Source organism: Zootoca vivipara, chromosome 8 (genome assembly GCF_965207765.1).
Source record: "Zootoca vivipara chromosome 8, rZooViv2.hap1.1, whole genome shotgun sequence".
Lineage (NCBI taxonomy): Eukaryota > Metazoa > Chordata > Lepidosauria > Squamata > Lacertidae > Zootoca > Zootoca vivipara.
This window is the reverse complement of record NC_142591.1, coordinates 87072041-87087876: the sequence shown is the minus strand read 5'-3', so window position 1 is coordinate 87087876 and position 15836 is coordinate 87072041. Positions and strand designations below refer to the sequence as shown.

The 15836-nt window shown below is 49.4% G+C and overlaps 2 protein-coding genes across 8 annotated transcripts in view; one reads left to right on the top strand and one right to left on the bottom strand.

Annotated features, from left to right (window-relative positions):
• The window catches only part of SLC52A2 (solute carrier family 52 member 2), a 20467-nt gene extending 13339 nt beyond the window's left edge, over positions 1-7128 (bottom strand). For 2 of the 3 annotated variants that reach the window (XM_088676438.1, XM_035124635.3), the window contains exons 1-3: positions 7003-7097; positions 4989-5050; positions 4546-4673 (exon numbers count right to left, since the gene is read on the bottom strand). The gene's annotated coding sequence lies outside the window, so the exon portion shown is untranslated. Of the gene's footprint in view, positions 1-4545; positions 4674-4988; positions 5051-7002 lie in introns of all 3 variants that reach the window. The other variant, XM_035124637.3, reaches the window with a different exon arrangement.
• Positions 7121-15836, top strand: FBXL6 (F-box and leucine rich repeat protein 6). Of its 5 annotated transcripts, none has more exons than XR_015951700.1 (10): positions 7121-7151; positions 8197-8775; positions 9590-9745; positions 9933-10032; positions 10560-10691; positions 10864-10971; positions 12319-12432; positions 12918-13149; positions 13938-14197; positions 15362-15836. XR_015951700.1 is itself a non-coding variant. In XM_088676436.1 (10 exons), exons 2-10 carry the CDS (start codon positions 8249-8251, stop codon positions 15528-15530), a joined length of 1749 nt encoding a protein of 582 aa, XP_088532562.1. In that variant the 5' UTR covers positions 7121-7151; positions 8197-8248; the 3' UTR covers positions 15531-15836. The 5 variants fall into 5 exon arrangements, 4 of the variants coding, with proteins under 4 accessions (XP_088532562.1, XP_034980507.3, XP_088532563.1 ...); XM_088676436.1 differs by having other exon boundaries at positions 9933-9996; positions 13951-14197; XM_035124616.3 differs by having other exon boundaries at positions 13951-14197.

Below are 15836 nucleotides of genomic sequence, written 5' to 3'. Positions count from 1 at the left end.
TGAAGATGGACTTCTGGCAAGTGATGGACTGCACCTCACAAAAGTTGGGAGGAATGTTTTTGCCACAAAACTCAAAAACCTCATCAGGAGGGCTTTAAACTGACTTATGTGGGGGAGGGAGACAGTGGTCCTGAAGGTAGGAGTCTATCAAATGCTGAAGATGATCATCCAAATGTCAAGGACCAAATGGAGCAAGCAGCATGCAGACCTAGTGGTGGGACGAAAATATCCTTAAATAAGAGACATGGGGGAATGATCAACGGTCTTCAATGTCTGTATACTAATGCACAGAGCATGGGAAATAAACAAGATGAACTTGAGCTCTTGGTACAGCAAACTAAATATGACATAATAGGCATCACTGAAACCTGGTGGGATGAGTCTCATGACTGGAATGTAGTAATAGAGGGATACAATCTATTTAAGAGAAATAGACCAAACAGGAAAGGAGGAGGAGTAGCTTTATATGTTAGGGATATGTATACCTGTGAAGAGATCCAGGATTTAAAACTTCAAAGCCAAATTGAGAGTATCTGGGTCAAAATTAAGGGAGAGAAAAACAACAGTGATCTCATTGTGGGAGTTTACTATAGATCCCCAAGCCAAACTGAGGACACAGATGATGCCTTCCTGGAACAGATGGCCAAGCATTCCAAAGGAAGTGAGATAGTAGTAATGGGGGATTTCAACTATCCTGATATTTGTTGGATGTCAAACTCAGCCAAGAGCATAAGGTCGAACAGATTCCTCACTGGCCTTGCAGACAACTTCATTGTCCAGAAAGTGGGAGAAGCAACAAGAGGATCAGCCATTTTAGATCTGGTCCTAACCAATAGTGATGACTTGGTTGGTGGGGTAGAAGTGGCAGGATCATTAGGTGGGAGTGACCATGCTCTTCTGGAGTTTATTATCCAGCGGAAAGGAGCAACCAAGCATACTAAGGTCCAAATTCTAGACTTTAAGAAAGCCGACTTCAGAAAACTTAGGGAAACGCTGGGTGAAATCCCATGGACAGTAATACTAAAAGGGAAGGGAGTTCATGATGGTTGGGAGTTTGTTAAAAGGGAGATATTAAAAGCACAACTTCAGGCAATACCAATGAGACGGAAACATGGAAGGTGCCTAAAGAAGCCAGGCTGGCTATCTAAAGAACTCTTGACTGAGTTAAGATTTAAAAGGGATATGTACAAAAAATGGAAAAGGGGGGAAATCTCCAGAGAGGAATTCAAACATATAGCCAGCACGTGTAGAAACAAAGTCAGAAAAGCTAAAGCACAGAATGAACTCAGGCTCGCCAGAGAGGTTAAAAGCAACAAAAAGGGCTTTTATGGGTATGTCCGTAGCAAAAGGAAAAACAAGGAAACAGTGGGGTCACTCAGAGGAGAACATGGTGAAATGCAAACAGGGGACAGAGAAAGGGCAGAACTCCTCAATGCCTTCTTTGCCTCAGTCTTCTCCAAGAAAGAAAACAACGCCCGACCTGAAGAATATGGAGCAGATGATTCAGCAGGGGAAACACAGCCCAGAATAAGTAAGGAGGTAGTACAAGAATACTTGGCTAGTTTAGATGTATTCAAGTCTCCAGGGCCAGATGAACTACATCCAAGAGTATTAAAAGAACTGGCAGAGGTGATTTCAGAACCACTGGCAATAATCTTTGAAAATTCCTGGAGAACAGGCGAAGTTCCAGCAGACTGGAGGAGGGCAAATGTTGTCCCTATTTTCAAAAAGGGGAAAAGAGAGGACCCAAACAATTACCGCCCAGTCAGCCTGACATCAATACCAGGAAAGATTCTAGAGCAGATCATTAAGCAAACAGTCTGTGAGCACCTAGAAAGAAACTCTGTGATCACTAAAAGTCAGCATGGGTTCCTGAAAAATAAGTCATGTCAGACTAATCTGATCTCATTTTTTGACAGAATTACAAGCCTGGTAGATGAAGGTAACGCTGTGGATGTAGCCTATCTTGATTTCAGCAAGGCCTTTGACAAGGTGCCCCATGATATTCTTGTAAAGAAGCTGGTAAAATGTGGGCTAGACAATGCTACCATTCAGTGGATTTGTAGCTGGATTACTGACCGAACCCAAAGGGTGCTCATCAATGGCTCCTCCTCATCCTGGAGAGTAGTGACTAGTGGGGTGCCACAGGGTTCTGTCTTGGGCCCAGTCTTGTTCAACATCTTTATCAATGACTTGGATGATGGGCTTGAGGGAATCCTGAGCAAGTTTGCAGATGACACCAAATTGGGAGGGGTGGCTAACACCCCAGAGGACAGGATCACACTTCAGAATGACCTTAACAGATTAGACAACTGGGCCAAAGCAAACAAGATGAATTTTAACAAGGAGAAATGTAAAGTACTACACTTGGGCAAAAAAAATGAAAGGCACAAATACAGGATGGGAGACACCTGGCTTGAGAGCAGTACATGTGAAAAGGATCTAGGAGTTTTGGTTGACCAAACTTGACATGAGTCAGCAGTGTGATGCAGCAGCTAAAAAAGCCAATGCAATTCTGGGCTGCATCAATAGGAGTATAGCATCTAGATCAAGGGAAGTAATAGTACCACTGTATTCTGCTCTGGTCAGACCTCACCTGGAGTATTGTGTCCAGTTCTGGGCACCACAGTTCAAGAAGGATACTGATAAGCTGGAACGTGTCCAGAAGAGGGCAACCAAAATGGTCAAAGGCCTGGAAACGATGCCTTATGAGGAACGGCTTAGGGAGCTGGGTATGTTTAGCCTGGAGAAGAGAAGGTTAAGGGGTGATATGATAACCATGTTCAAATATATAAAAGGATGTCATATAAAGGAGGGAGAAAGGTTGTTTTCTGCTGCTCCAGAGAAGCGGACACGGAGCAACGGATTCAAACTACAAGAAAGAAAATTCCACCTAAACATTAGGAAGAACTTCCTGACAGTGAGAGCTGTTCGGCAGTGGAATTTGCTGCCAAGGAGTGTGGTGGAGTCTCCTTCTTTGGAGGTCTTTAAGCAGAGGCTTGACAGCCATCTGTCAGGAATGCTTTGATGGTGTTTCCTGCTTGGCAGGGGGTTGGACTGGATGGCCCTTGTGGTCTCTTCCAACTCTATGATTCTATGATTCTATGATTCTATGATTCTATGATTCTAGGGAGGAACAGGACTGGGGATCCCCATTGGCTAGGGCTTCAGACTTTTGCATGCAAAGTGGGAAGGCCTGAAGAGGGAAGTTAATGCATCAGAAATCCACTGGGGTTTCTGATGGCATGGGAGGATGGCAAGCTGAACCTGCAGAGACCCTCGCTTCAAATCTCCCTTCTGGATGTGCGAAGGTTGGAGGTGGAGTTGGTTGAGATGGGGGTAGGACTTGTGCATGCGGCCTCCCTCCTCTCTCCACACCTTCTGAGAACATGTGAAGGCAAATGCTCCTACTCTCCGAGTAAACTATGTTCCCTTCAGTCAAGGAGACGGATTGCTAAAGAGAGACTGCTCCACCTGTTCTTGCAAAAGCAACGGTTGCAAAGGAACCAAAATGTTCCCCTCAGTTCCCCCCCCCCAACTTGAATAAGAACTTTACAAAGGGACGTTTACAGGGGAGGTTAATGCCACCACTCCTATGTTGGCACAGGCCAATCTAATTCCCCTCCATATTCCATGATTGTTTACCAGTCCAGAACCACCACCTATTCCCTGCCCAATCACCGCAGTGCTCTCTCTCCAAGTGACGTGTACCAGGCAGTGTTAGAAACGGAGACAGAAAAGCCAGGAGCTAAAGGGCACTTTAAACCAAGGTTATGGGCGCCACCATGGAATGTCTAGGCGTGCTTTTTTAATAACAAAAATACAAAGCTGAAATGAATGAACTGCAGCAAAAATATTGTGTTCTTTTTTTCACATGGTCTGGCCATTCCTCTGCCCACCCCCCTAATATTCTTAAGAGGGTCTCTTCTTCTCCAGTCTTCAGAGCGTAGCTGGAAGTGGGGAGGCAGAAAAAGGTCCTCCTTTCCTTCCACTCTGCAGTTTTACTCTGAAATCTCAGGCACAGTACTGCACCCACAGCTCAGAAACTGCTTGCACTAATGAAATTCCCTGTCGCAAAATGTGCCTAGAACAATGCGAGTTTTGGACCCTGGTACGAGGCACCTGGATTTGCAGATGAAAGCAGAGGAGGATATTGACCTGATCAAAGAAGCCCCTTGTGCAGGAATGATGCTCCAGCACAGCTTCCTTTCACCAAAACAAGTTTGTCTTAGAAGGGAAAATGGCAGGCAGGCTGCCTCGTCTACCACGGAGCAAGTTTCATCCTGCCTGAAAGGAACAGAAATTGGGAGCATGTCTAATTCCAGAATGGCATCACAAACATCTGCTCTCCCTGCCAAAATCCAGCCCCAACAGGCAAGAAACTGCCCCCATCTCACGGCACTTTAAAAATTTATTCCTGCACGTTCTAGGGATGGGCCTCATCTGCAGAAATAGTTGCACAACGCTCTCTTGCGTTCCTGCCTGAAACATTCCCAACTGCCAATGTGGAAGGAGGCAGGAAGAGAAGTGTCACAGAATCCTTACCTTCCACTAGTCTCAGGCACAGACCCCTCTGGGAGACTGCGGAGGGAGAAGCATCACTTCTGAGGTTGGCAACCAAGGAGGAGGATGGAAAGTTCAAGCGATGTCACAGCAACACCGGGTCAAGGAACCTGGAAGCACAGAGCCTATCAGCAGCAGAATCGAAAGCCAGCATGTGCTGCTGGAATGAATGGGGTGATCAGAGTCCAATTCCTGCTCAGCTTGATGGCCTTGGACAGGTCCCTGTCTCCTTCTGCACAAACGGTGGTTCTCCCGGTGTTGGACTCCAACTCCCATCTGCCCCAGCTAGAACGGTCCACGGTCAGGGCAGGGCAGGTAGGAGTGGAGCGCATAAATCCCAGGAGGGCCACGTGTTTTCCTTAGACTTGCCGTAAGAATAAGGCTAAGATGCAAATGTAAGACGTAAGACCAAAAGGGTAACTCACTCTTCCAGTGCATGTTCTCCTTCCCCTGCACTCTCCTCCAGCCCAATCTTCATTCTGGGGTACTACAAAACAGAGGAGTTCTCGTCAATCTCTCCAGGTTCTCTTGATGCCCTCTGCAATTCTCTTACGGTACTTGCCACCTCCACCAAGCCATTAACCGTAATTTCTCTAATACCCTCAGCACCTAAATCGGGACATCCCTGCTCCCATCAGCCTTTCTCTGAACCAGGCAGCAGCAAGCTCCCCAGTAGCACAACAGGAGCAGCAGACTTTGCTCCTCATCCCTTAAGTTACTCATTGCCTTTTACAACTCCAAGTTATCAAGAGCTTCCACACAGGAAACCGAGTAAGTCTGCTGCAGCAAAAACAGAATCTTTCTACACTTTAAAAGTCTAAGAGGCACAACACAAGGGATGAAAGAAAAGGGCCTTCCATGATTTAGCAACTGGGCAAAGAATAGGAAGCAGATGGTAGAAGCAGACAGTTCCCACAATGGAGGGAAGTAAGAAGTTGAGCCTCTAGTCTAGCGGATCTGTGCTTTTGAACTTGTATGCGACTTATCTGGAGCCAGGAGTAAGCAGCACAGTGACCTAGTCTGTAGATAACAACAAATTACTGTATTCAGGATGGCTTAGGCCAAGTGGCCTTCAGAGCGCTCCAAAAGCCCTTCTCCAAAGTGGATGAATGGGCATTAAAAGGGCAAACACTCCCCGCCCCCCCCAAACCCCTTTGTGTACACAGTCCTGGGGTCTGAACAGGCAGCGACTGACAAGGAAGGAGATCACTGGTGCGTAACTCAATGAAAATGTCAAATTAATATGCAATAATAGCTCAGGGTGAGGCAGAAGGAAAATTCTGTGCTAGGTGTTATCAGAAAAGGTACCAAAAATATGACTGTCAGAATCTTGGCTTTACACAAATCTACAGTGTGACCACACTGGGAATAATGGGTACAGTTCTGGTCACATCTCAAAAAATGAATTGTAGATGCAGAAAAGGGCAACCAGAATGACCAGGGGCAAATAGCACCTTCCTACTAGGAAAGATTAAAGCGCTTGGCATGTGTGTCTCAAGTTGGTTTGGGGGGGGGGGGAGATTAAGGAAAGCCACGATTACTTACAAAATTATGCATAGCGTAAAGAAGGTGGACAGAGACAAGTTTTTCTCCCTCTTTCATAATTTTAGAATTCAGGCCAGCAAAATTGATTTCAGAGCAGACAAAATCCAGAATTAAATTATGAAACTCAGTGCCCCGAGGCAGCTTTGAAAGGGGATTAGACAAATTCACGGAGGGTGACAGAACTAAGCTGTTCTGTCTAAACAGAACCTCCGTCTTCAGAGGAACCATACCACTGAATATCAATGACTGTGCTGTCAGGTGGGGAAAACAAACAGCCATTATTATTATTACTATTATTTACATTTTTATCCCGCCTGTCGTGCTTGTGGCCTTCCCAGAAGCATTTGGCTGGTCACTGAGGGACAAAGGTCACTGCACCAGGCAGACTTTGGCTCTGATCAGGCCCTTCGATGGCCTCCCTCCTTAAGGAACTGCCGACAGAGCCTTGAAGCTCCGAAGGGCTGACCTGGCCTGACCCCGCGGAGCCAGCTGGTTTCCTCCTGCTCCGGAGGGCAGGACCCGAACCCAGGGCTTCCAGTGGCAAGAAAGGAGGAGATGGTGACTTAACACCGGGGAGCCCTTTCTGAGGGCCAGGGGGGGGTCTCCTCACTTGGAGGCTTGGAAGCACGAAGGACCCAGCGGAGATTCCCGTTGACTGGATGACCCCGCGGGGTCCCATCCTGCCGAAAACCGAAGCCTCTCCTCACCCCAACCCCCCCCCGCGTCCTGCTGCTGCAGGAAGGTGAGGAGGAGCTCCAAGGGGTCTCCTCGGAGGAAAGACGCTGGCGCCCGCCTGGCCCCGGAGTCTCCCGGCGGGAGGGAGACCCCAAAGAGCGGCTTAAGAGGCGGCATTTGCCCGGGAAGGGCCCCCCCTCGTGCTCCCGGGCGACTCACGTGCTGCCGGCGGCGGCGGTGTCGACCGGGACGCAGCCTGGCCACGAGGAGGACGGCCTTGAGGCCCCGCCCTCCGCCGGAAGTCCCGCCCCTTCATCCTGGGAGCCCCGCCCCGGCTGACGGGACGCGGCGGAAGCCCCGCAGGCCAGGTAAGCGCGCGGGCGCCGCGGCAGACCTCCGCTTGGCCCCTTTCCCGGCATCCCCCGCGCGGACGCGCTCCTTCCCACAATGCCCCGCGGGCCCTTGGCCCCCCCCCCCATCCTCAGGAAGCGCCTTCCTTCCCGGCGTCCCACAATGCTCCTCCGCGCGCGCCTGGCTGGGCAGCGCAGCCGCCTTCCCACAATGCCCGGCGGTGCCTTGGCCTGGGCGGCCTGTTTCCCTCTCCCCCTCAGGAGCAGCCCTCACGGCTCTTTCCCAGCATCCCCTGCGCTGCCTCCCCACAATGCCCCGCGGCACCCTTGGCCAAGGATCCAAGGGAGCATCTCCTCTTTCCCAGAGTCCTCAGGGCTGCCCTTGGCAGGAGTGGAGGGACAGGGCTTGGATGAGGCAGCGCCTGGGCACCAGGGGAAGAAGAAGAAGAGGGTCCCTGTGCTGCTCTCTCGTGCCCTGTAGGCATTTGTTGTTGTTGTTGTTGTTGTTGTTGTTGTTGTTGTTGTTGTTGTTGTTGTTGTTGTTGTTGTTTTATTTATATCCCGCCCATTTGGCTGGGTTTCCCCAGCCACTCCATTGGCATTCGGCAGGAAAGGGGGCTCTGGAAGGCAGCTTCAACCCGCATGTGCCCTGGCAGCAGGAAGCCTGTAATCCTCAGTGGTTCAGGTGTGGCCATAATAAAGAAGGGGGTGGCTCCCTGATCTAGGCAAGGCCAGTAAGAGTCAGACCTTAGACTTCCTTGAATATAGAGAAGATTCTAGTTGGAAATAGGAGCTGTGAGGTGGAAGGCCCCAGCTCAGCTGAGCCGTAATAGCATGATGTGGCCTTAAGCAAGTGCCATGGACACGCGCAAACACGTACACACAGAAAACATGGGAATAATGTTTTATGGGAATAATGAGACAGGCCTGCTTTACAACTTACTGAAATAGTACATTTCAAGGACTTGGATAACTTGGGGGAAAGAACTGTATAAACACCAGGTGTAAATAAACTGTTATCCCTTCTGGCCACAATGGTTGTTCTTCTTTCACATTTCCCCAGGAAGAATTCACTGGACACCCCCTTATGATCAACCATAAATGAGAAGGCCAGCATGGATGAGAAGCCCGGAGGGAGTGAGCTGTCTCCAGGGATGCCCCCCGCCTCTCTGAGACGGGTTCCCCGCAAGAGGGGGGCAGAAGTGAGTGGGAAGACGGGGCATGCCGGCCAGCCCCCAGCAAAGAAGAAGAAGGCGGCTCGCAAAGCCCCTCGGAGAGTTGCCCCTCATTACCTTGTGCACGAGACGGACAATGACATGCTGCTGATAGTTTCCAACGTGGAGGAGGCACGACAGCGGCCGCTCCGGAAAGTGCCCAAGAAGAAAGGGAAGCAGAAGCAGAAGCAGCAGAAGAAGAAGGGATTGAAGAAGCAGGCAACACACGGGAGGAAATGCGTAAAAGGGGAGACTTTGGCAAACCAGCATGTGGCTGCTGAGGATCGAGGAGAAGAAAGCAAGGCATTCCCCCTCAGCACCCAGCCAGCAACTGGAAGTTCCTGGGGCGAGTGCCTCCCAGTGGAGATCCTGGTCCAGATATTCCGTCACGTTGTGGCATCGGAAGGCTCAGTGCCATTCCTCTGTAGGTAAATGGAGCGCTGTGGGCGCAGCCAAGGAGAAGGAAACCATCTTGGCGTACAGCAGCCTTTGTCAACCTGGTGCCACCTTCATGGTTTGGACTGTGCTTTGCTGCCAAGAAGTGTGGCGGAGTCTCCTTCTTTGGAGGTCTTTAAGCAGAGGCTTGACAGACATATGTCAAGAATGCTTTGATGGTGTTTCCTGCTTGGCAGGGGGTTGGACTGGATGGCCCTTGTGGTCTCTTCCAACTCTATGATTCTACAATGCCTTATGAGGAACGGCTTAGGGAGCTGGGTATGTTTAGCCTGGAGAAGAGAAGGTTAAGGGGTGATATGATAGCCATGTTCAAATATATGAAAGGATGTCATATAGAGGAGGGTGAAAGGTTGTTTTCTGCTGCTCCAGAGAAGCGGACACGGAGCAATGAATTCAAACTACAAGAAAGAAGATTCCACCTAAACATTAGGAAGAACTTCCTGACAGTAAGAGCTGTTCGTCAGTGGAATTTGCTACCAAGGAGTGTGGTGGAGTCTCCTTCTTTGGAGGTCTTTAAGCAGAGGCTTGACAGCCATCTGTCAAGAATGCTTTGATGGTGTTTCCTGCTTGGCAGGGGGTTGGACTGGATGGCCCTTGTGGTCTCTTCCAACTCTATGATTCTATGATTGGGACTGATGGGAGTTGTAGTCTGAAACATCTGGAGGGCACCAGCTTGGCAAAGGCAGCCGTAGAGCATGCATTATTTTGGCAGGTACTCACGGTGAGTACCTGTAATGCACGGTGGCCCCGTGAGGACGTGACAGTCATTGCTGGTTTTATCTCTAGGGTGGCCCGCGTGTGCCGGCTCTGGTATGGAGCAGCTTCCAACCCTGTACTTTGGCAGAAGGTGTCCATTGGCCACTGCTGGGTAGCCCCAGGCCAAAAACATTCTGTTCTGGAGAAGAAAGTCCTGGACACAATGGAGTGGCTGGTTGCCAACCGGTGAGTATTTGCTTTTCCTTTGTGGGGGATGCAGTCTTCGTATGCGAGGAGCATAAGTCACCTGCCAGATTTCACCGCCTTTTCTTTGGCAGCGACTCTGGGTTCCCTATCCGTCTCCTTGCTCCTCTGGAGACTATATGCATCAGGTCTGGAATGCGGAATCATTTTATGCACTTGCTCCTTGCAGGTTTTCTCACCTCCGAGACTTTGCTCTTTGCCACTGGAAAAGCCACGTGCCTTTTGTCCTGAAGGTGGGTGAGGCTACTGCAGTCTTGTGCCTTTTTAAGGTAAAGGGACCCCTGACTATTAGGTCCAGTCGTGACCGACTCTGGGGTTGCGTGCTCATCTCGCATTATTGGCCAAGGGAGCCGGCGTATAGCTTCCAGGTCATGTGGCCATCATGACAAAGCCGCTTCTGGCAAACCAGAGCAGCACATGGAAACGCCGTTTACCTTCCCGCTGTAGCGGTACCTATTTATCTACTTGCATTTTGACGTGCTTTCGAACTGCTAGGTTGGCAGGAGCTGGGACCAAGCAACGGGAGCTCACCCCGTCACAGGGATTCGAACCGCCGACCTTCTGATCAGCAAGCCCTAGGCTCAGTGGTTTAACCACAGCGCCACCTGGGTCCCTGGCACACAAAAACCCGAATTTTGGAAGTGGGCAAAAGATGCAAAAAAAAGACAACTGCTACCGTTTTGTTTAACTTTTGTGATATAGTGCTGTGTTTCTCTGTAATGTATAGAGTACATTGATGCCGGAGGCAAGGTACCTTCTGTCAGCTAATCTCCCTTTCCTGTCCTGGACTATTTAGGCAATTGGCAAATCCTGCCCACTCCTTGCATCTCTCAAGCTGTCCTATTGCCGTGGGGTGACCACTGAGTCTCTGTGCACACTGGCTGGATGCTGCCTGCAACTGGAAAGCCTGAACTTGCAGAATTCTCAGGTGAATGGTGCCTGTGCTCAGCAACTGCAAGGAAGTGTCTCAAGGAGAGGGCAGAGTTCCTGGATCCCGCTGGCTTGAGCCTGGATCCCACTGCCTTCTCTTGTAGATGTTCAGCTGCAGATTGGTTGCAATCTTGAGCTCCATAACTGATGTCTCTCTTCTGCGTTTCCAGGTTGACCCTTCGGCCGTCATCAGCTTTCTGGAAGCTGCTGGCTCTCGGATTCGCCATTTATGGTTAACGTACAGCAGCCGTCTGAATGCCATTTTTTCTGTGCTTTTGGTAAGCTTAGCTGAAACCCCATGGAGGGATTGGCTTGTCACAGAATAACTGTTGTAAACAATGTTGAATCTCTGGCTGGGGAGAAATCCTCCCTGAGGGGGCAGCTCACAAATGATAGAGTGGGTGCATAGTGCATTGAGTTCAGCCCCCTGGGACTTAGTGCAGGACATGCAGAACTGAAAGACCCCCGGCAGATGCAATCCTTAGGCTGTGATTGAAAACCTTTCCATTTTTTGGAAAGAAAGTGCTTTGCAGTCTCTCATTCAGTTGGCCTCATAGTAACACTTTTGTTCCTAAGGTTAGGGTTGCAGAGAGAGTGTGGTCCAATGGGTAGAGCCTTGGATGTAGATCTGGAAGAACCAAGGTAATAGAATTGCTTATCCAATGGACTCTCAGGGTCATTCTGCATTTGTCATGTACCTCTCTTAGTTGGTCTTTAAGGTGCTACTGAAGGAATTTTTTTATTTTACTCTCTTCCTGGGAGCAATGGTGGCCAACTCCATAGAGTTGTAAAGACAGATGAGAGGGCGTAATGTGCGCAAAAACTTTGCCCATTAGGAGTATTGTATAAAAATGTAATGATTTTAATGATGTGTAGTTGGAAGTCTCTTAAGGACTACACTCTGGAGGTTTTCTGATGCATATTTTTTTTCAGTTTGTTCAGCTTGAGAATGTGAAAAAGATCCTAGGAAGTTTGATGAGGCAAATCACCTGAATGCTTGACTCTTGTCCACCCTAGCAGCTAAAAGCATTTAGTTTATCCAAGCTCCCCTCCCATGAACTTGTCAATGGAAATACTGGGGGTAAATGTATTTATTCTTAAACCAGGAATGGGGGGGGGCACAGAGGCCACATCTCCCATCAACCCTCACCATTGGCCATGTGGCTGAAGCCAATGGGAGTTGGATGTCTAACATCTGGTGTGCCACAAGTTAAATAAAAAGGTGCCAGAATGGGATAGACTAAATGGGTTCACAAGGTAGGAAATGTCTCTTTATCATAAGGGGAGGTACTGGAGAAGAAAGTTGGCTCACGGTCAGTTTCCGGGCCCCAATTCAAAATGCTGTTTTTTACTTCTAATCATGTACAACCTCCAGAACAAATTAAGTTCGTAACTAGAGGTACCACTGTATTAAGAACAGCTTTGGCTCATATGCTTCTTGGCATATGGTGCTGATCACCAGCTGAGATCTTTGGAGAAAGCTTGACTTCGTACCCCACTGTCGTCTGAGGCTAGGCTGGTGGGCATGCAGGATCAGACCTTCTTTTGGAATCTAGGTTTTAACTAGTCCTGCTGGACCCCAGTGCCATTTTCAGTTGTCATTTATATCTGACTTTGCTTTTCAGAATGGCAGCTGCCCAGAACTGCAGCTTCTAGAGGTGAACACAGAGATACAGCAAAGTACGCAGCACTTCCAGTTTCCAATTGAACAGCTTCAAGTAGCTTGTCCACAGCTGCAGGTGTGTGAGGATTCACTTGGGTTGTGGGGCTGCCTTCTCTTATTCTGAGATGTGTAACTGGGAGACCTTGGAGCACCCCACAATCGCCTAACCTTGACTCCCATGGGTTCAGATCAGGGGTCACAAGCAAGAGACTTCAGCCAGGACAGGGAAAAATACCTCTGCATGGTATGTGAGTGAGTGAGTGGTTTGGTAATGTGCAGCGGAGAGTCTTTGTCTTTGCTTTGTGGTGTGGAGAGGCAACTCCAGTTATTTGGTAACAGATGGCATGGCTTGGCTTTCTTGCTTGAGTCACCTGGAGTTTTTAACCGCTCCACAGATGCGCAGTGGGTGTGGGTTTATTTGTTGGTATGTCTGAGAGAGGAACTCAGGTGGGGAGATTTCCCCTCAGGGCAGGGATTTGGGCTTGGTGTCTCCTTGCCCTGTGGCTGATGAGTAATTCAGGGTTGCTCTCCTGACCCTCCTCTTCTGCTTCTTCCTTCCAGGTGTTGCGCTTGCTCAACCTCATCTGCTACCCAAAGCCCATTCCCCGCTCAGCTCCGACTTCCCCTGGCTTCCCACAGCTGCAGGAGCTGTGCCTGGCCACAACCTCTTTCACCTTCGTCGATGACAGCGTGCTGAAACGGATCCTGTGCACTTCAAGCCGACTCCGTGTGCTCGACCTGCGCGGCTGCTTCCATGTGACACCCAAGGGGTTGGAGCTACTGCCCTGCCCAGGTGGGTGTGAAAGGATCTGTCGCCTCTGTGTTTTCTGGGCAGCCTAACCATCATCATATCATCATCCCATCACTCATGCTCATACCTTTGTTGGCAAATCTGCTTGTTTAAAACAAGGCCTGGCTCAGTCCTTTATAGCATGCGGGTTGGGACTCCTCCTTTTAGGAGCTTCCTTAGGCTGAGTTGGATCATTACCTAATACTGCTGGGCTGCTGCCTGAGGGAATAGGGTCTCCTCTTCAATAAGGGTGCCTTGTTTGTATAGGGAGCTGAGCCTTCCCCTTAGGCGTGCATTATCTCTGTGCAGCCATTCTTTCAGGCATTTATTCCCCCAAAAGATAAAAGAACTCAGCGAGGGGAAAGGGGAGTTTGAATGCAAAACCACAGTGAAGTAAACTGTGTGGAGCACACAGCTCTGCTGTTGTCGTGTGTAGTTTTAGAGTTCTCAGACACATGAAGTTGAGATTACACAGATCTTGGATGTAGGAAGGTCCTCTTGGCCACCTCATAAGGGGCCCTTAGCAGAGTTGTTCGGCCTGGCAAGAGGATGGTACATAAGATGTTTAGAAGTTATCTGTTGGTCTTAACAGGACCTCCCCAGTCAAAACCAGTGGCGGTAGTGATGATATTTGTTTCAGTGAAACATGGCTATATCACTGGATAATGAGTTTGGCCTTCCAACCCTGTTTGGTGTAAGATACATTCAGGTGGCGGTTGTATCATGTGATTTTATTATTTTATCATTGTACGTTTCCTTGTTGTCACTACGCTCATCCCACCTGACACCAGATGTCTTCCGCAGACCTGGAGCAACTCTACCTGGGCCTATATAGTGCCAGCCACCTGCACCTGCCCCTCCAAGGCAGCCCCCTCATCACTTGGAAGTGGAACCACAGCTTGAGAGAGCTGGATCTGACCGGGCAGAGCTTCAGTGAAGATGATCTGGAGCAGGCAATGGCTGCCTTCACTCGGGGAGAAAGCACCCGAGGGGAGCCAGCCCTGCGCTCCCTCAACCTCACGGGAACCAAGGTTGCCCTCCATACAGTCAGGTGAGCCGAGAGGGCGTGTCCCCTGAGATGATCTCTTCCCCTCCCCCAATTAGGTCCCAACCCAGCTCTCTTCAACTCTGGAGGAAAACAATGTGGGTGTGGGGGCCACTTATATACTACTTGCATGCTGCCTTCCTTAGAGGAAAGGTGAGAATTGCTATTCTTTGGACAGAACCGCTTCTGCGCTGTGTCTTGCCACTGTTGAATACCGTATATCTAGGCATATAATCATTTAATATCCCTAAACCTTCAAAGTAGAAACAAGCAAACAATTTCACTATGGCTTAAAACATACATCTCAATAATTTTTTAAAGAAAATAAGACAGCAAGATAAAATGGCAGTAGTCGAAAACAGTTTCATCACTATTTGGATCTTTGGGGAAATGAAAACACCCTCTGCCAGAGGGGCCTCTCCAGGGGAGCATTCCACAAGTGGGGTGCCACAGGTAAGGCAAATGTTTGTGCTGCTGTGGCGGAGAGTGGTGAAATTGGGAGAGTTCTTCTGGCTGCAGCTCTCATCACAGACTGCCAGCAGTACAAAAGCAGAGGCGGTGGGTTTCTTCCAGTTTGTGTAGGATTATGGTTAGACCGAAAAGTAGCAAGCGCCACTCACAGCATGACCTCTGCTGAATGCTGCTCCCTGTGCTGGAGCTTCAGTGTGCCTGGCAGGCAAGTCTGCCCTGGGAATGCCCAGACTCCCCACAGTCCGGTGGCTTGAGCTCCAGGCCTGGAATGCTGCAACCAGCAGAATTCACTTGTCGGCAGGCCTGGCCCAAATAATGGCTGCTTTTCAGGCCAGCTTTTCCACCCCCAAGCCCCCTGTCCCCGATGGGACGGAAGCCACATTTCTGAGTAGTTGGGAGGAACTTTGCACTGTTTTCACATTTACGGTATCTCTTATTTTAAATCCATTTGGGACATTTTGGAAGGCAGGTGGATGTTTCTCCAAGCTTTGGGATGATCAGGGTTGTGGCCTTCAGGGGAAAAGCAGAGGCATGTCAACCCGTTGGAACCCTGGTAGTGTTTTATCCTGTTGCTGAGCTTCATATTACGAGTGGCCTTGTGATAATCTAATGCTTTGCCAATTCCCCACACTAACAAGGTAAGAAGGAGCAAGCCTGGGGCGCTGCTTAACATAGATCTCCTTTCCTTCTCCCCATAAGCACCCTGATTGCCAGCTGCCCTGGTCTCAGCTACCTCAACCTGTCATCCTGCCGCCATTTGCCACGGGGCATGAAGAAGGTGTACCGGGGTTATGATGAAATCCGGCGGTGTTTGCAGCAGCTCCTGACCAGCTCGGAAGAGCCAGCCGCACCAGGGGGTCCCTCATAGCAGCTGCCTCTCCAGGAATACTGTAATAGGAGGATCAGTTCTGTCTCTCCTTGCCTCAGCAAGCCAAGTTCCTGTCCTTTTCATTACCTACACCTTTCCCAGAGGGGTCTTACGCCTTTCTCAAGGCAGCAGAGGTGCAGGAGCCGTCCCTTGCAAGGAGAAAAGAGACTGTGATGTTCTCGCTGCGCTGCTGGGAGGGGAAACATTCTAGTTGCTCTGTCCCCACCTTTTTTTATAACTTATTTCTGTTGTCTTTTGTATTGTTTGTAGCTCCAAACTCTACCAGAATAAAAGAGTTTTCTAAAA